Source organism: Lactuca virosa, chromosome 1 (genome assembly GCF_052849685.1).
Source record: "Lactuca virosa cultivar CGN04683 chromosome 1, Lactuca_virosa_CGN04683_v6, whole genome shotgun sequence".
Taxonomy (NCBI): Eukaryota; Viridiplantae; Streptophyta; class Magnoliopsida; order Asterales; family Asteraceae; genus Lactuca; species Lactuca virosa.
In genome coordinates this window covers 67,017,434-67,037,478 of record NC_136426.1, presented here as the reverse complement: position 1 = coordinate 67,037,478, position 20,045 = coordinate 67,017,434, and the positions used below count along the sequence as shown (strand labels likewise).

The 20,045-nt window shown below is 32.5% G+C and overlaps 2 protein-coding genes across 3 annotated transcripts; both read right to left on the bottom strand.

Annotated features, from left to right (window-relative positions):
• Positions 1-487: 487 nt before the first annotated feature.
• Positions 488-7,798, bottom strand: LOC145143921 (uncharacterized). Its single transcript, XM_079074832.1, has 11 exons — positions 7,503-7,798; positions 6,030-6,148; positions 5,253-5,407; positions 5,098-5,154; positions 4,683-4,736; positions 3,567-3,626; positions 3,257-3,307; positions 2,852-2,905; positions 2,554-2,613; positions 2,002-2,292; positions 488-1,236 (listed from the first exon to the last, which is right to left on the bottom strand). Exons 2-11 carry the CDS (start codon positions 6,113-6,115, stop codon positions 725-727), a joined length of 1,380 nt encoding a protein of 459 aa, XP_078930958.1. The 5' UTR covers positions 6,116-6,148; positions 7,503-7,798; the 3' UTR covers positions 488-724.
• A 2,087-nt stretch (positions 7,799-9,885) lies between these two features.
• On the bottom strand, positions 9,886-19,576 carry LOC145143895 (golgin candidate 5-like). 2 transcript variants are annotated; one of them, XM_079074830.1, is made up of 20 exons: positions 19,287-19,576; positions 18,917-19,147; positions 16,589-17,532; positions 15,978-16,049; positions 15,353-15,427; positions 15,062-15,176; positions 14,934-14,995; positions 14,781-14,828; positions 13,903-14,187; positions 13,759-13,818; positions 12,889-12,972; positions 12,747-12,812; positions 12,554-12,652; positions 12,267-12,485; positions 11,619-11,733; positions 11,314-11,531; positions 10,970-11,029; positions 10,782-10,895; positions 10,526-10,600; positions 9,886-10,247 (listed from the first exon to the last, which is right to left on the bottom strand). In XM_079074830.1, the coding sequence occupies exons 2-20, from the start codon at positions 19,080-19,082 to the stop codon at positions 10,233-10,235; spliced, it is 2,892 nt and encodes a 963-aa protein (XP_078930956.1). In that variant the 5' UTR covers positions 19,083-19,147; positions 19,287-19,576; the 3' UTR covers positions 9,886-10,232. The 2 variants fall into 2 exon arrangements, with proteins under 2 accessions (XP_078930956.1, XP_078930957.1); XM_079074831.1 differs by having other exon boundaries at positions 16,589-17,526.
• Between the last annotated feature and the right edge of the window lie 469 nt (positions 19,577-20,045).

The following is a 20,045-nucleotide window of genomic DNA, read 5'->3' as shown; positions in this document are numbered from 1 at the left end:
AGTCGCCTTCTCTCTCGGCCTTGATAGAGATTTGTCTCTTTCTCAAAAAAACATGATTTTATCATCAGAACATATCCCTTGGATTTTTTTTTTTTGTTGGATCTACCATTACATAGTATCAATTTGTTTTCCATCGAAACTCTTGAAATCTTCATCAGCAATTTATTTTATAGCATACAATCTTTGTAAAGAAACTTAGGTCAAATCATTAAAACTTTTTTAGCTGCCGTTTTAAAAAGAAAATCATAAAACTTTACATTCCAACCATATAGCTCTTTGTATTTCATATAGATCCCAAAAACAAAGAGTTGTACACCCATCTTCAGATTCCAAGATGGTGTCATTTCAGGGGGTTTTGATGACAGGTTTGGAGAAAAAATTGTCACAAAATATGCATGCAAGAACAAGATACCATACCCAGGGATATGTAATTTGTTCATGAAAAAAAAACAACCATTTCCCACTAGTTTGACCTGGACAAAAGAAATATGACAAGTTTGATGATAGATTTACCAAAAAAAAACACACATAAAAAAGAGGATCAAAATGAAACATCCACATGACCCCACATAGACCATAAATCCAAACACACGACTAAAGTTTAGTTTGACCCTAAGAAACCATCAGATCTGAGTCACAAAGTCTAGTTTCCATCTGATGATATGCATGCATACTACTTCAAATATATAAAAAGTTTCCAACTCAACTCAACTCAACTCAGAAGTCAGAACCTTGTCATGTACTTATTCCCAGGACCGATTATGGTAAAATCAGCTGGGTTCCTGTTCAATAAGCACACCAGGGCCCACCCCTTACCTGGCGTACCCGTAACCACCGGACCTGGATCCTTCGACCCACCAACTCCCACCACTGACCGACCCACAACAGAACACCCGGTCCCACCTCGCACGTCATACGAACCACACCTTTTCTGATTAGCCGCCAGTGCCACCTCAGCTTCAATCGCATCAGCTAGCTTTCGGGTAGCAAAGTTGTCATGTGGGTGTGGGTGTAGCTTAGCACGCTTAGTCCTAGCCTTGGGTCCACGCTTCGATGGTTTGGGTTTGGGTGCACATGTCTTCTTCTTCTTGTAGTTTCGTGAACGGTTGCTTCTAGAAGTAATTTTAACAGCCTTTCGTTTTTTTAGTAACATCCACATAGTTTCATCATCATCGGAGTCATCTTCGTCATCATAATCATCGATGGTGAAATCTTCATCAGACTCATCAGTATATTCTGTGCCAGAATGTATATTAATTTGGCATTTTGGCATGCACGATCATCAATATGTAAGAAAATTAACAAAAAAATTGTTTTTCTTGTTGGGAAAAATGTACATAAAAAGCACAATGTACTTATAGCATTTTATACATTTAGCCACTAAACTATTTAATGTAGTAATTAAACCGTTAAGCACAACGTACTTTTATAAAGAAAGAAAAAACCATTTTTCCTGGTTACCCGGTGTTGAGAAAAGGAAAAATAAAGTAAAGTGTAACATACTTTCACCACTTTACCGATTTAGCCATTTAATTGTTTTTTGTAGTGATTAAACCCTTTTGCTTTTTTTTTTAAAGATAAACATTTTTCGTTCCAAAAAAACTATAGTTCAATTGCTAAAGAGATAAAATGATGAAAATACGTTGTGTTTTTTTTCTGTAAACTGAGTAACCACAAAAAATGATTTTTTAAACAGTTAAAAAAGTTAATGGTTTAATCACTACAAAAAATAGTTAAATGACAAAATCGATTAAACAAATAATAGTTCAGTAGTGGCTAAATAGATGAAGTAATGAAAGTATGTTGTGCTTTCCTGACTGGTTAACCGAAGAAAATGGTTATTTTATATGGTAAAAAAAAAGTAATAATGGTTTAATCATTATAGAAAATAGTTACGTGGCAAAATGGATAAAATGGTGAAACTTAGTACAAGTGCTTTTCTGTCTTTTGTCCTTTTCTGATTTGCTTCAAATTCATTCCTGAATTAGAAGAGAAGGTTACCATCGTCCGTATCAGCAAAATGTAGAGTGGATTCGATATCCGGGCCCGGGAGATCCCTCATTAATTCAGACAAATCACGACATTTTGTTTTTTTGGTTGGCTTTGAAGTCTTTCCTGAATTAGCATCATCATCATCATCATCATCACTAATCACCACAATTTCAGTTTTCCTACCTCCATATCCTTTCACAATTTCTTCATTTTCAGATTCAGATAAATTCACCAAATCTGTGCCTCCATCACTCATATCTTCGTCCATACCATCATTCAGGTCTTTAGAAGTAATAATCTCTGCATAAAAACAACTTATTACCAAAATTCAAAGGACTTGTACACACTAAAAATAGCATGATACTATCTTTTCTTTCTGTTACATTATTGAACCTTCAAAAAAATATTAAGACATTGTACTTTTAGAAAATTTACCCAATTATAGCACTGCAATTTCATTGTACTTTTAGGATGAAATGAAAGTACGATGCTATAGCAAATAAAGTAGTGAAAGTATATTGCTATTTTTTGCATTTAATCAAAAAGAGTAACAATATGTACCCGTAGCAGTGTCGGATTCATTGCCAGTCTCGATTCCCTTAGTCCATTCAAGTTCAAATGCTGTCAAGAAATCGAACAATCTTTATCAGCAATCAATGAAATATAAAATGAGAAAAGATGAATCAACAACACAAAAGTTCAAATATTTACCTACATTCATTGTTGTAGCCAAAATTCTTATTACAAAATTAGAAAAACAAAACCGTTTGGTTCACTTTTAGATCATGCAACAAAGAACATTTTATATAACTGCCCGAATCAGATTCCATATTGAGCATCTATTTATTAGAAATTGTACCTGAAGCATTTTCAGATTGAGTCGTCTTTCCCTTGGGTATTTCAAGTTCAAATTCTGTAAAAAAATTGGGTGGAATCTTGTTATCAGTATCGGATTACATATACAATCAATATTTATAACAAAATGCTCCTTTTAAGAAGCTACTTACATTCATTGTTGTTGACAAACTTCTTGTTATATAATTTAAAGAAGGGGAAAATACAGAAAAACACTTGTGCTTTAACCAGTTAACTATTTTCTTAGTGATTGAACCATTATACTTTTTTGAACACTTGTGCTTTAACCATTTTATCAATTTAACCAGTTAACTATTTTCTTAGTGATTGAACCATTATACTTTTTTGAACATTCGTAAAATATTTTTTGAACAAAACATAAGTTGAATCTAATTGTTAAAATTAGTACCTGTAGCAGTCTCCAACTGAGTCTTGTTTCCCTTAGAAATCTCTAGTAATGCTGTCAAAAATCCAAGAAAGAATATTGTCATTAGAATCAAACAAGCTATGTGATCAATGTATTAAGAGTTATTCTTGGAGGGAAATGATAAATAAATGACATACTAGTTCAATAATATACCTACACTCATAGTCGTTTCCAAAATTCTTATTACATAATTCAAAAACAGTGATGTCTAGAGAATATGCATTTAAAAAATATTTGAGATAATGGAACAAGAATAAATGAGGGCAGACTTATAATTCATCAAAATACATACCCATAGCAGTTGCAATTTCAGATTCAGTGTTGTTTTCCTTGGTCCATTCAAGTTCAAATGCTGTCAAGAAATCCAACAAACTTTTAATCAGCATCAAATGATATATATGACCATTGTTTTAAGGTCATTGCAAAAACTCTTATTATAGATTAAGAAAAAAAAAAGTTCTGTTTTAGTTCATGGAACAAAGAATATCCGAAATCTTTGTTAGAATTCGTACATGTCTAATACAAATTCAAAGTGCTAAATGCACAAATTTGCAACAAAGTTTCCCCTTTTTCCCAATTTATGCAACAAACTGTTTTTTTAAACTAAATGTGGATCCACTTTTCATTTTAGGACCAAATTATGCAACATTGTAACCGGTTACCTCATGATGTGGCACCAGTTAAATGCTTGTTTACACAACAATGTTTCACATTATTACCAAATTATGCAACAATGTTTTACCTTTTTACCATTTTATGCAACTAACACAATATGCAATGATAATTCTAGTGACTATACAAGTTACTCATAAAATATTGCATCTTTTGGTCCGAAAATGAAACATCGTTGAATATTTCATATAGAAAACCACTTTTTTGCATTAATTGAGAAAAAAGTAAATCACTGTAGCACAAATGTGTATTTAACAAAGACTAAATCAGGTTCCATATGTGACATTTCTTCATTAGAAACTAGTTGTGAGACCCATGTATTACATGAGTTAATTTAAAAAAAAAAAAAAAAGTTAAATATAAAGGTCAAAATATTTGAGAACTTTGAATTTATAAGAAAATAAGAAAAATAATGAATTATTATAATTGAAATGTTTTTTATCTTTTAAATTTAAACAAATAATTTAAATCAATAAACAAAAGAAACTAATGAACTTTAATTTGGGAAATTTGAAGTTAAAAGGTAAGTTCATTAATGAAATTGATATCCATTTATTATTACATTTATTGTAATTATTACATTGAAATATTATGTTGAATTTAATAAAATAGAAAAACTCATAAAATGAAATGTGGAAAAAAAAAATTCAAAATAACCACCAAATGACATTTGGCAAATTGAATCAGAATGTGACATGTGGCAAAAAAAAACCTTCATTTATTAGAGTAGATGTACCTGTAACAGTTTCAGATCCAGCCTCATTGTTTTTGGAAACTTCGACTTCAAATGCTGTCAATAGACCAGAAAAAAAAAAACACTACTCATCAGTATCAAATGACATATTTGATCACATCATGATCGATTGTCACAACACTTGAGATAATGGAATGAAAAAATAAATGAGGGCAAGTTTGTAAAAAAGTAAGGACTTAATGGAGAAGCCTCATTTTCCTGACTTTCTCTGTTAAGTCGTTCTTTCTGCCTTAAGTCAGCAAGAAACATTCATATATAGCTTATCAGATTAAGTCTTGCCCCCATTAACTCAAAAAGAAACAGAACCTTAGGTTGGTTGTATTGTATATTGAAAACAAATTGGTTTGGTCCATTTTATATTTAGAACTTAGAATTCAGAAAATCCCTACACATATACCTGTTGGAGCTTCAAATTCAACAACCTCTTTACCCTTGGAATTTTGAGCTTTGGGTACTGTGAAAAAAAAAAGGACAGGAAGACTGCATATCAGCATGGAGACATAAATACAATCAATACATCAAGTTCTACATAGAATTTAGTTTGTCACTTACATTCAGAAGCATTAGTATCTTGTGTAACTTTTAGATTACTCAAGGATAATGTTTCAGGAGCCACGTCTTGAGTATTGAGATCCTTGAACTCACAAATTGATCCAAAGGGCCAACATGTTGTGGGATCTCTTTCACGAACGGCAGCAACATACTCCCTGAATTTCCTCAATTAATTAGCAAATCTTAAAAAAAAATATTCCAAATTTTGGGTTTCTGTAGGCATAGATAAAGAATTGCAATTCGTTTACATGCTTTTATTTATTTATTTTTGAATGGAATGCCATCCCAATGTTGAAGACTGTAGGATTCGAACCTAGGACCTCTCCATTTTGGGGAGTTTAAATCCCAGATGATCACCACTAAACCACCTTTGTTAGTTTACATGCTTTTATTTACCTTATAAAAAAAGTCACACAAGATGTACATATAAATCCAAATAGACCCCAAATCACTATTCACATGATATGCATGAAGGGCTCTAAAACCATTTGTAATAGAAATCCGACCTAATAACATTAAAATCAACTAAAAATTATGATGAGAAGTTGGTAGTAGTCCATTATTACAGACTTAGAAAGTTGGATCAATGAAATCATATCTAGTTCATGATCCAAATTAGGCTACATATCCAACCCCCCAACATGATTTGAGGTAGTCACATATCTTCAAGCTCGGGTCAAAGGACATTTAAGAAAAGTGCAATTAGAAACTAAATCAACAGATATCAATGAACAAATGCTTTAAAATGCTAATTCCAAACTTCAAATCCAAACATACCGAATGCAGAAATTCTTGAATCCACTTGTTTGGCAATTTGATTCGTTGTTGAAAACGAATCCCGCGGGAAGCATGTTAATCGACATGGATTTTCCTCAATCACTAGAAACTTGAAAACCCTAGAATTCAATCGAGCCAAAAATTGAGATTAGTCACACATATCAACAAATCCATGTGCATTGCAATCACAACAACTTGCAAAAACATGAAATCATCATAACCAACTACATTACAAAAAAAAATGGAAAAAAGTAATTGTATTGAACTTAAGAAGAGGTTGATTCTTGCATTCACAACCCTTCCTACATAAACCTTTTTTGATCAACCTTCCATTCTTGTCAACTACATAGATTGATTAAAGATGCAAAGATCAAGTGAAATTATGAAGTTAAAGAAATGAAGAGACAAACACACTTTGCAGCCGCCTGCGGTGTACTATCAAACCCTAGATCGCGAGATAGAGATGAAATCCTAAAGATCTGAACTTGCCTTTTCTTCCAACAAAGATTTCAAGGTGTATATATAATCAAATCATCAATGTGGATCGGTGGAAGGTTGAGATGAAAAAAGCATGCATAGATATTATTGGTTCTATTGATGAAAAAGGGCTCTTGCTGAGGTAGGCTATTTGGTATATAAAGAAAATCGTGTTTGCACGGAAAACCTAGTTCACAAAATGCTAATGTAACAAGGGCGTTCCGTGCACGTAAATGACGGACATATGAAATGACATTTTAAGCAATTATAAAAAGGTGAAAAGTGCAAAATTTACACCATTTTGTGGATTTGAGAAACAAATACAATGTGTTTACTACTTTGCTTAGGTACTAATAGTTACCACACAAAGGAAAGATAAATGAAACCGTCTAATAATTTACACCATTTTGTGGATTTGAAAAACAAATACAATGTGTTTACTACTTAGCGTATGTACTAATAGTTACCACACAAAGGAAAGATAAATGAAACCATTTGCATATATTCATGAGATACAAAATGAAACACACTAAAGTAACTTTACCTTCAAGTATATTACTATGAATCTATGATGAACATGATCTTTGGTTTTGTATTATTGTATCATTTTGATTTTGAGCTAGTTTTGTATGTGCATATGGTGCATTATGTAGTATACCTTTTGCCTTTAGCCTTTAGCATTTCAATTTCACAAAACCACAATCATATGCATCTTAATAATGAATAATCTAAAGTTTGTTTCGGGAGAATAGCTCTTTCACCCAAATTAACAAGGCTACAAGGAAATATGTGTATATGGGTATGGTATCCAAGAAATTGAAATGCTAAAGGCAAAAGGCAAAAGGTATACTACATAATCCACACCATATGCACATACAAAACTGGCTCAAAGTCAAATTGATACAATAATACAAAACCAAAGATCATGTTCATTATAGTAATATAAATGAATAACAGAAGAAGCAGTATAAAAGATGTGAAAAAACAATAACCCACCTCATGTGTTCGATTTTGGTTGAATCTGTGGAAGGGTTTTGTGAAGAATCAAAAGTAATACAAAACCCTTGAAGTGTTTTCATGTTTGCATTAGAAATCTGTTCAGATTTTGGAATCTTGTGGACGAGATTTGATGATGGGTAAGAGGAAATTGTGTAAATGTGGAGAGAGAAACCCTAAACTATTTAGTAAGAGAGATAGAGGATTTGCTTGAAATGTAGAGACGAAGAACTCACAAATCAACGTCCATTTTTCACCGACTAATGTTTCCCTCCTCGAACAATCATATTCTAACTTCGACTTTGTCTTTATAAAAATTAAAAAGTTAACTGGTAAAATATGAGTGCTTATTGGATAAAAACAAGGGAAAATTAGTAATTTTGGATTTGAATTTATGTTGTAATTTAGTCTTGTCTTTTGTAATAATCTATCATTCTATTGTCTTTTGGATCTTGTTAGATTCTTAAAAAAAAAAAAAAAAAAAAAAAAAAAAAAAAAAAAAAAAAAAAAAACTGCTAGTCATGTCCCTCAATTATATAAATGAATGATAACCACAGCAATCGTACTCAATATAACGTTGTACGGTCTGGATGTGTGAAAGCGCCCATAAAAATGAGTTGGCAAGGTCTTTGAGACACGAACACCGTCTCAAATGGACGTAGACATATAATGTCAAACGTGTTACATAACTTGTCAGAGTAGAGATCTCTCTCTCTCTCCATGCACGAAAACCGCCCCAGGATGATCGATTGGTGTTGTAATGAGTTGGCACGCCTCCTATATATATATATATATATATATATATATATATATATATATATATATATTTTGTTATTATTAAATTTTGAATTAGTACTAAATTTATTTAAAATTATAGATGAACCAAATCTATTAGTAAAAATAAGGATAAACACTTATCATTGTTTATCTTGTAGGTTGAGTTTTATATTTTTTTATATTTTTCATATTCGGTTATATCTTCATTTATATAAACATTTGATGAGAACCAAATCTATTATACAAAATACACACAAAGAAATTCGTGAGTTTTTTACTGATAGATTTTAAAAAAGTCTAAGATCAACTAGAAAACTAGTCATGATCCAAAAATCTCAATAGAAGCATGTAATAATTTTTCTTTTTGTTTATTTCTTTTAATCAGATTTGAAATCATGATCTAAAGATTAAGCTTCCACACTTTATGTTTTAGTTATGAATATATGAAATTTTGTATGATATTGTTTTTGTGATGTGTGTTGGACCCAAATGTAGACACAGTCAAACTAAATAATATAGTTCTTGTAATTAGGGGTGAGCAAAAACCGCACCGCAACTAAAATTAACCGCAACTGATAAACTGCAACCGCAATAAAAACCGATGGTGAGGTTTTATGTTTTTCAAAAACCGCAAATTTGCGGTGCGGTGCAGTTATTAGTTTTCAAAAACCGCAAAAAAACCTCACCGCACCGCATATATTATATACTATTTTTTTATTAATTATTAATATATTAAATATTAAAAATAAGACAAGTTTCATGGATGAAAAATGGATAAAATACTAGAAGACAAAAGTGTTGGTTTTTTGTTCTGTTTAACTTTGAAAAATTGTGAAATTAGACAATTTTAAGATATTTGTTGTTAATTAATATTGATTTGACGTTTTTAAGAAATAAGTTGTTTGTGATTCAAGTTAATTGTCTTATACCTTATGGTTTTTTTATTACTACAAGTAATATATTTGAACTATTAAAACTGTTTGAGCTCTAAACCGTGGTTAAAAACCACAAACTAACCGCACCAAATCCATGCGGTTAATAACCGCAACACAAAAAAAAAAAAACAAAATCACACCGCAAAAATAACCGCAGCAAGCGGTTTTGAAAATGGATTAACCGCATTTGCGGTTAGTGGTAAAGTTTTTGCTAATAACCGCACCGAACCGCACTGCGCTCACCCCTACTTGTAATAATGATCTTTTGAAGGTTTTAAAAATCCATATGCGATATTTTACAATCAAACATTTCGGGTTGTCAATAACTTAAGTTATGACATTCTACTTATTTTCACATAAATTAATTAACATAATATATCACCAAAGTGATATGTTTTAAGAAAATTAATTTACATATAACTTAAATGTTATATGTTATGGTCTATGTGTTTATTAATACCTATAGTTGCATCTGAAGTGGATACACTGAGTGACAATTTAATTTTGGTTGAGAATGATTCTCGAAGCTTTTGGACATATAGGTCTAGACCAAGAAATGCTTCATGAGTTAAATTGTATCTTCAACCAAAGCTAAAGCAATCATCTGTTAAAGCATTCAATAACCATTACAATCACCTAAAATGTTTAATGAGACTGAAATCCCAAACACAAAAACAAAAACTTCTATCGTTCTCATAGTTAAATCAATTCTAGAAACAAAAGTTACAAAATAAACAAGACATCCGTGTCAAACTTAGTAACAAATTTCTCTCAAACTCACCTCACAATACAATAAAAAGACACCATTGTGCACACGGAGATACAGAAGCCAAATCTTTCAGGTATTTATACATGTATGCATTAAGAATAGCAATGCAAGACGAAAAATAAACATATGAGAAAATAATAAAAAAAAGAATCTTGATGTTATAATGTATTTTACCCATCCATCATATACTACATCATGTACCATAGATTGAAATTCATATGGAAGAAACTACCCCGAGAAGTGACCTCCCTATGAAGCAGCAATCTGCAGATACAAACATTTAAGAACATAAATAGAATAAAGATTCTTCCTGTTTATCAGTTTAGCCACTTAGCTATTTTCTGTAGGTGATCAAACCCTTATACTTTTTGGATGGTTAAAAAACTTGGTTTACCTGATTTTGGAAAAGGTTAAATACAGGAAAAAATGATGTATCTTCACATTTTATCAATTTAGCCACCAAACTATTATATAACTATTCATTATTATTAAAAAAAATTATCAGTTTCTTTTTACTAGATTTATAAAACATATATTTTTACCTTATTTACAAGCATGTTTACTTGTTCTCTGTACATCTCCTTCAAGTCCACAATATCAGCACGAAGCTCTTCAAGCTACATACAGCAAAATTACCATGAAAAGAATCAGTTATTCCGTTTGTTACTAAGACAAAACAAATTAGTGATAATAAAATAAGTAAACAAACAAAATAAGATATAACTCCCATGATGGTACTAGTTAAATGAAAATACCAAAACTACCCTAAACCAATCAAGGGTGAAAAAGTAATTTTACCTCCTCGTCTCTTTCACCCATCAACTCTAGTGCAGCAGAGTGCCTTCGTCTTAATGCTTCTAGTTCTGCTTTTAAGCCAGGCAGCACAGACACTTCTGACCTTAATTTTTCACACTGCACCAAAGCACGTCAGAGGTTAATATAGTCATTTACCATCAAAAATGAAAAAAAAGGAAAGGAAAATCTACCTCCTCTGTCAATTTAACCAACTCCTCAGCAAGAGAGTCACGAATGGATTCCATGGATGCCTAAAGTTGACATGATCAGCCACATAATCAAATTAGATAACTAGGACACTGTACTTTGAAGATTTTACCCAATTATAACATTGTACTTCCATTTTTTCCTATTAGCACAATGTACTTTGAAAAAACAACTGAATTATAGCAGTGAAAATTGTTGCTATTTTTAAGAAGAAATGCTGTAATAAGAAGAAATGAAATAAACAGAAGTACATTGCTATTTATTGCATTCAACACTAAAAGGTAACTCAAATTGGCCTGTTTTCAATGATTGAGAATCTAATCATTACCAATCTTGACATATAAGATGCAAGTTCACCCTCCTTATGACGTAGGGCAGCTTCAAAAGCATTTGGTGTCACACTCTTTAAATAATAAGAGCTCATGGTAGGCTCTATAGGATTTCTCCTTTCAGATAAAGAATCAGACGAGTCCAAAGATGCCTGAAGATAAAAACTTTCCTCCATGCTGCCTAAACTGCTAGCATTTGAAAGTCTGCGACTTAATCCTTCAAAAGAGGTCCGAAAATTAAAAACCAAAATGAGAGAAAATGGATCATAAACAGAGAATAATGTTTTATATATTTTCGTTTTACCATTTTCATAGGAAGATTTAGTTCTGGCTATTGGACTTTGTTCAGGAACAATAGAAGACTGAAGGCGAGCTGTTGTTTCTAATTCCAAACGTGCAGCTTTTTCGCGTTCTATATCCTGTAATCATCAGGAACATCCTTTATATTAATTAAAAGTATTTTTATTAACAGAGAACGCAATACTCATTAATCAATATAAGCTTAAAGGTTGGAACAAATACTCCTCATGCATCATAGATTTTATGCAAAAAAACCGGTTAAATGCAAGAAATAGCAACAAACTTTCATTGATCTGTTTATTTTAGCATCCTACTTTCATTTCTTCCTATTACAGCATTGTACTATGAAAATATACCATTTATAGCAATATCATTCAAATACAAAGCACTTCTCGTTGCTATGTTTGGGTATATTTTCAAAGTATTATGCCGCATAATAAATAAAAAGTTGAAAGTACAATGCTATAATTGGGTAAATTTTTCAAGGTGCAATGTCTTAATAAGAAAGAACGACTTAACAGGTAAAGTCCAGGAAAAGAGGCTTTCCCCATTAAGTCTTAACTTTTTAAATATTTTCCCTCATTTTCCTTTTTTTCCAAGTGTGTCGTCATTTCCTCTAATATCTTAAAACATCACTAAAAGATAAAGGAACCTGCTGAAGAAGTTCATGGTGGGTCAATGCTTCTTGGAGCTCTTGCTTGTGCTTTCTCTTGAGTTCCCTTATCTCTTCTTCAAGTTGATTCACATGATCTTCATGAGTATCTGCCTCCTCTTTTAGTGCTAAGTACACCTGTCGACTTTCTGCTGCTTTCTGTCTTTCCTTCTCAAGTGACCTAGTAAGTTGCGTTTGCTCACTTCTTAAACATGAAATCTGCAACATTTTATAAAAATTAAGCCAATGATTTCCATAAATTTGAAACAAATTAACCAATCAATCACCTGAGCTTCAAGAACATTTACACGAGATAATGTTTGGGACAGGCGTTCGTTTACAGAACGCTCCCTTTCCTCTGCAGCTGCAGATTTGGCCTCCGCTTCCTTCAAATTTATAAATATTAGTGAATCGAATAATGATTTAATGATATTAATATATATATATATATATATATATATATTATTTTGTAGGACCTACCTGAAGGCGTGAGTTCAGTGATCTCTCGACAGCTGTCCAAGCTTCTGCTCTTCTAGCTGTTGCTTCCTATTTACATAAAGGGGTAGTGAGAAAAACAAGTAGTGAAAATTAGAAAAAAAAGAGTGTAAAAAGGAAAGCAAACCTGTATGGCTTCTATTTGCCTCAAAAGAGGTCTAGTGGAATCAGGAACTTGCATGACCAACTCTTCACATCTACGCTCACTTTCCTGGAGACAAATGATACAGTAAGGGGATGTTTGGTTTGTAGAATGTTTTTAGATGGAATGGAATTGGAATCTGAAGGAATAATAATCTGGTATGTGTTTTATTGGGTAAAGTGGTATGTAATTCAACAATAATTATTATTATCATAATAATTAACAGATTACAAAATAAACGTTATATTTGGGCAGCTTTGTGGTTTAACCACTAATACTTTACTTTTTTCGAATCAAACCATAAAAGTTTAAAATCTTTATCCAAATTAACCATTTTGACCTGTTATATCAGGTTTCACAGGTAATTTTGTTTATATTAAGTTTCACCAGTAATTTTTCCTAATTAACCATATATATTGGAAAAATGTCTGAAACTTTTGCTTGATTGGAAAAAAATAATGTATAAGTGGTTAAAGCGCAAAATAGCCCAAAATGTAATGGTTTTTCTGTTATATCTTTTTAAATTTTTTATATTAAATACTTTTTTATATGTTGTAAATATGTAATTGAATTTATTATTTCAGTTTATGTCAATAGATATAGCGAGGGTATTTTAGTCTTTTAAAGTAAAACAAAGAACAGAATTGAATTCCATCAACCCTGCCCTAGGAATGATGAAATCCATCAAACATGGGATTTGAAGGATTCCAGCGGAATTGAATTCCGTCTATTTGGCAACCAAAGACGCCATAGAATGGAATCTTGAATTCCAATTCCATCAAAGGTAAGGAATCACAGATGAATACAAGAACATATTATTGACTCGATAAAATTATTTATGGAAACCGAATGTACTTGGTATCGTTTTTGAAGGTCCTCAATGTCTCTCCTAAGCATGTCTTCTCTAAAAACCGCCTGCAAAAATGAAATTAAATTATTTCAACATAATTACAAAGAAATTTAAATGAAATTCAAATGTTCCAATTTCCAAATAAACACCTGCTGTTCCGATCTGCTTAAAGTTTGCCTTAACTCTTCTAGAGTTTGAACTAGCATAACTTCACGTTCTTGAGCCTCCCTTAAACGGGTCTCTAATTCAGTTCTGGCTTCAGTGTTAGCTTGTGCTTCTGCTAATGCTTCAGCTTCTTTGGCTGCATTTAATGCATTTGTATAGTATTCTTTTTGTGTTGCAAGTTCAGCCTGGCTTTTTTCTATTGTTTCTTGTAGTAATTTCTCTGTGGCTGCTTTATCCCTCTTTATACTCTCTACCTTATTCTCTTCAACCTGGTAAGTAATTGAAAAGGATAAGTAATATTAACAAATCTCAAAGTGTGAATGCAATCATATTTTTAAGGCTAATCAATAAAATGACCAAAAGGGAAAAGATCATATCACAAAATGACCACCTATTTTGCGAAATTGCTTTATCAGTGGTCCCCACTAGAAAAATCTTTTGAAAAAGAGTGAATTTCTTCAATTCGCCAAAATGACACTAATTTTGCAAAACAAGATGTCATTTTCGCGAAAGATGAGCAATGAAGTGGGGACCACTGAAAAAGCAATTTCCTGGAAAAAGGGTATTTTGAGAAATAAATGATCATTTTGTGATATAATTTAAAAAGGTGGTCAAATGATGATAAGACCACACTATATTCGTGATTATCCTAATTTTAATCACATCTATGTGACTTGTACTAAAAATGAACTTGTCATAACTGTAACAGACTGATTTTCATATGTTTTTGTATAGATATAAGCTCCTAGCATAGTTAAAAGCTTTTAATACTGAAAGAGATCGATAGACATATTATTTTGTAACATATTATATCAAATATCAAGACAAGAAGCACTGAAACAGGTTGTGCATGGAAAATTACCTGTAGCCTGGCCATCAATCCTTTCTTCTCTTCTTCAAACTCCCTGATCTAGCTTTCACACAAAATAAATTTTACATATTAAAATATATATGTGGAGAGGAACAGTTTCAGGTTCTAAATGGAAGGAAAAGTAGTATCTTTATTGCACCACACCTGTGCCCGAAGTTTCCTAATTTGAGATTCTTGAGCAGCTTGTTTCTTTGAAAGCCCTTCCCCTAAATGAATGAAAAATAATAGTTATATCATGGTAAACCTCCTACATACATTCAAAATTTTATTACCTTCTGCCATAATTTGGGTGATTATTTCATCTTTTTCTTTCAGAAGAGCAGCAGCATCACTTTTCTTATTTTGCTCTCTACGTAATGTATCCCTTTCCTTTGTGAGAGCATAAACCTGTATTTGATATCAATAATATTCGTTCAATAATAACTACATCAACTTTTTAGTAAAATACGTGTTTTGTAATTGAAGTTAAGGTGTTATGCTTCAAAACATACATGGTACAACCATCCTCCTATGAATGAATACTATTGATATTAAATACAGTTTTATTTATACAAATTGTATACCTTTCTTTCAAGAGTTGAGACCCTTTGATGATACTCTTCTCGTAGAGACTCAATATCTGCTTCATTTGGTTTTCTCTGTTTTAAAAATATGAAAGAGAGAGTTTAGAAGGAAAGAAATAAAAAACAAATTGCAAAGGGAATATTGGCTGGTGAAAGTTACAATAGTTTCACTAGAGCACAAGCTTTTGACAGACTTCAAAATCATTCTAAGCTTCTTTCACATCCCTTTTAAGGGTATAAGACCATTTTGTTAAAATAGGTTCTATCTAAGGCCTGAAGGGCAACTATATTTATGATGAAGCAATTACAAAGAGAGGACAGGTTATGGAGGGGACATAAGTACATAACTAGGAAACATTATTGCCAGTAGCACATCCTATAAAGAAATTTTGTTAATTACCTAATTTATGATAATGGTAATTTTTTATAAATAAAGGAGGGAACAATCTGAAACCATAAAAAAGTAGTTTTAACATTCCATTAATAGGAATGCAACTGTTCACATGCATAGCTGCAGACATGTGCAAATATGTGGGATTCGAAGATTGTATTCATACATTTGTAGCAATATATAACTCATTTAAAAGCCATAAGTTCTCAATAAAAAACATGGACTAGAACGTACCTTCTGATCCTCAATTATAGACTTCAGTTGCTCATTCTCGTTCAATAGCCTTGCAATTTCATCAGCTTTTGCCTGTTAACAGAATATAATAATAATGAATGAATTTAAAAAATACAGGATACTCTTCCAGTGAAAAAATTTATCATCGAAGTTCAAGATATAGAAGTAACTACATTTCAGCCAATTAAGGAAAAAAAAAACTAATATCATTAAGTTGTTTTCAACAAATGATACAAAATAGAAGTATGGCAATGATGAAACAAAATTGACTTTTCTATATTTGGACTAAGTTACAATTTAGATAACTGCCTGTTACCAAAAAAAAAAAAAAAAAAAAAGTTGGCTGATGATCTTTGATAGATTTCCCATGGAGGTGGTTTATTTATTAGAGATACAATTTATAAGCATGAACAAAGATTAACAGCATGATTCAGATCTTCCAATCTATTACAAGATTTGCTCTTCTACTGTACCAAGATACCGAAATGTCAATTAATATTTAACATCTTTCATCTCTCAAAGTTGCAATTTACATCTTTCAATGTCGATCTAGTAAGGATTAGATCAAAAATACCAACTTCCATAAACCAAAAGTTTAATAAATCAAATACCTGAGCTTGTCGAGCAGCTCCTAGGAGTGCAGTCTCCATCATTTTCATCTCTCTAGTCACCTTCTCCAGTTCTACCTTAGAATCTGCATTGCTAGATGAATTGCTTTCTGAAATCGGATGCTGTTCCTTTATATGAATGTCAGCATTTTCTTTGTCTTTCTCTGAAACTACTTCAGGAACCATCACAGCAGCAACATCATCTGAACTTTGTAATGAATGCAGTTGGCCTTCTTCAGCAACTTCAGTCGTCTCAAGTGTTTCAGATCCAGTTTGGCCATCATATAAAGGTTTCACCACTTCAACTGCAGAAACTTCTTGTGAAGTATCTGCTGACTCTGTCTTTGGTCCATCATCATCTTTTTGTAAATCAGGAGCTTGGTGCACTTCATTTAGTTCAGAGGCCATTACAACCTGGTCTGAGAAACTTGTTGACTCATCTTGTATTGATTCACACTTTTCTAAAGGTTCAGCTTCTGAGCTATCCCTGCTGAGAACATGATTCTGTATTGACCCTGGTTGTGGATCATCAGATATTGTAATATTTGTTGCTGCAGATTTTTCACCAATGTTTTCTGCATCCTCAGGAGTTGAAATATTGGTTTCCAGGGGTTTGTCAGAAACATCTGCATGCTCATGCATATCAATATTTGTTTCCACAGATTTTTCGGCAGTGATATTAGCCTCCTTCAAGGCTTCAATGTTTGTTCCCTCATGGAGATCTTCATGCTCTTCAGGCTTTAAAGATTCTGCATTCTCTTCTCTAACATACTGGTAATGTTTGTTGATAGAATCAGCTGAATTACCAGCCTCAGTCCCTTCCTTTTCTTTAGAAGAGGATGAATGCTGAGGACTAGAAGTTTGAAGTACTTCCATAGACTCAGCAGTTCCATCCTCACCTTTCTGTCCCATAAACGCCATCAAATCGGAAGGCCATAACCCTGAAGCTGGTTACAATTAATAAATATACTTAGTATTATGATAGGATAAAAAGAAAAACCATCAACATCACGTCTTTTAGATGACTGACCTTCCAACATCACAATCAAAAAACTATAAAAATCAAAGTCCTATGAACTTCATAACTTGATTGGCATGGAGATGTCAAAAGATCTCCCAAGAAAACGGGGTGTCTAAGATAGTGCATGAGGAAGATGACGTTGAACAGATTGAATCTCATTATAACATGGCAAGATATTAGTGTAATGAGTGGATATCATGTAAATGAAACCCAGATTATGCGTTAAATGAAGATGTTAGTAATGTTCCATTAATTTTTATTTCTTCAACTGCTTGGAAATTTATTGGTTCTTTTTATTGTGTGTGGGACTTGCCATAAGATGGATGTCATTGTCCCTAACATGACCATAAATGATCGAGTGCTCAAGATTTCTAACAGAAGTCAAGAAGAAACACTTGTTGCTGCATGTATGTCAAAAGATAGTTCAAAGCTAGAATTGTTTCTTATCATTGACAAAAATACATCATGCAAATGGACGAAGCTTTTAAACCATGATTAATTACTAATTTTCTATGTTGGTATTCTATAACTGTTGGTTCTTAATCTGGTCTAAAAATCAGTATTTTATAACACCCCCCCCCCCCCCTACAATGAAATTGCAATCATTCTTTATGGGGTTTCCCATGAAATTTGCAAAGTTCCCCTTTTTGGAAACTTCTTAAACTAAAATCAGATAGTTACCATAGTCACTGTTACAAACAAATAATGATCTTTATTTTAGTCCACAAAATTTCCTTCTTTTATGAAACCTGACTAATAACCCAACATTTTCCTTGAATGTTGCAGCATTCATGGGGCAAAACAAAACTTACTATAAATACTTCTTATTTTTGTTTTGGGTGTTGGTACTTCTTCTGTCAATTTGATGCCCATATCGTGGCATGTTGGTCATATTTGTATCGAATGTTTTGTTTAGATTTAAGTGTTTCAGATTCCATACAATGCTTTAATTGACATTACCATAGAAGTTGCATATTTGTTTTTGTTGAAGTTGGCTACAACAAAGCACAATTTAGTAGTTTCAAAATATAGTAAGGAGTTCAAATGGGACATTTGCTACCACAAAACACAGGATATGACAAAATAACTAAGCATTCAGAAACAATCCATGGCATACAAGCATCATATAATATAAGTCTATCCAACTAGTCCTGAGCAATCCCACAAACAAATAAGCCATAATAGTTGCATTTCATGTGTTTTACTGTATGATACTATCTATAGATGTGTTTTTGTACTGGAAAAGTAAAATTAGTAATGAAAGAAAGATTCCAAATATAAGGCAAGGCATATCAAGCAAAGCTAAGTACCTTCAGTAGAGGAAGTGGAGCTAGGACCACCACCAGCCTTGTCTTCAAATCCAAGGGCACTGTCAAAATTCTTTTCAATGTTCTTAACGCTCTCACTGAGCTTGTTAACTGCTCCAGCTAAATCCGGGAAGTTCCCTAACGAGACCTTCCCACTAAACCAAGCCATCTCTCAATCTAAAGTTATAATCTTCCGAATCCCTCAGACTACACGGATCAAATGCATCAGAAAACCTACAGATTCAGACAAAAAAATAACTTGATCAGCATTCGATTGCACAATTAAACTCAATTTTAGGCATAGGCCACAGAAAGCACAACAGATCTACAGTTTCGTGGATTCAGACTGTGAGCCATGGATTCGGATACGTACTTTGCTTTATCGTCCTCAATGAATCTCTTGGGATTTGTCTTGCGAGCTATCAACTAGAAGTGATCTATCTTTGTGAAGAAAACCTTAGTTAATTCGACGATGATCTGACTGTTAATTAACCTGAACGATGATACATATGTATGTCAGAGAGAAGACGATTGAGCAGAAATCAGGTGCGAAAAACAGGGCCTGTTGACGGCGATGAACTGAAATCCAGATAGCGCGAAGGGCCCAGGCCGGTGATTCACACTTTAGTCTTTACTCTTTACTGCGTAACTCATAGCACATATAGAATAAATTGTCTTCCCGATCACCAAAACAGAATCAACTATTTATTATTTTTTTCATTGTTGTTTTCTATAATTTTTTAGATTTTCCTGGTTAATATTTTTATTCTTCCTTTCGTCAAAATCGAGACGATATCTTTTACTTGTTAGGTTGACTTTAGAGGTGCAAATAGATAAGTAAGATGAGTACGATTATATAAATATAAGGTTGGGGCAGTGTCGATCGGAGAATAAAAACTCACATGGTTCCCTATTTAACTAGCAGGAATTAGTGGCGTCATTGGCACTAGATTGGATCACCATTGCTTAAGTGTTGACAAAATTTTAATTTGTGACTTTTGACTGAGAAGGGGCTGGTGTGTTAAATTTCCTTCTGTCTGCAAGAGTCGTTTGTTTCTTGTATTTTTTTTAGAGATGCACATGCAATAAACATTATGAACTTATTTAATATTGACGTTGATTACAAGTACAT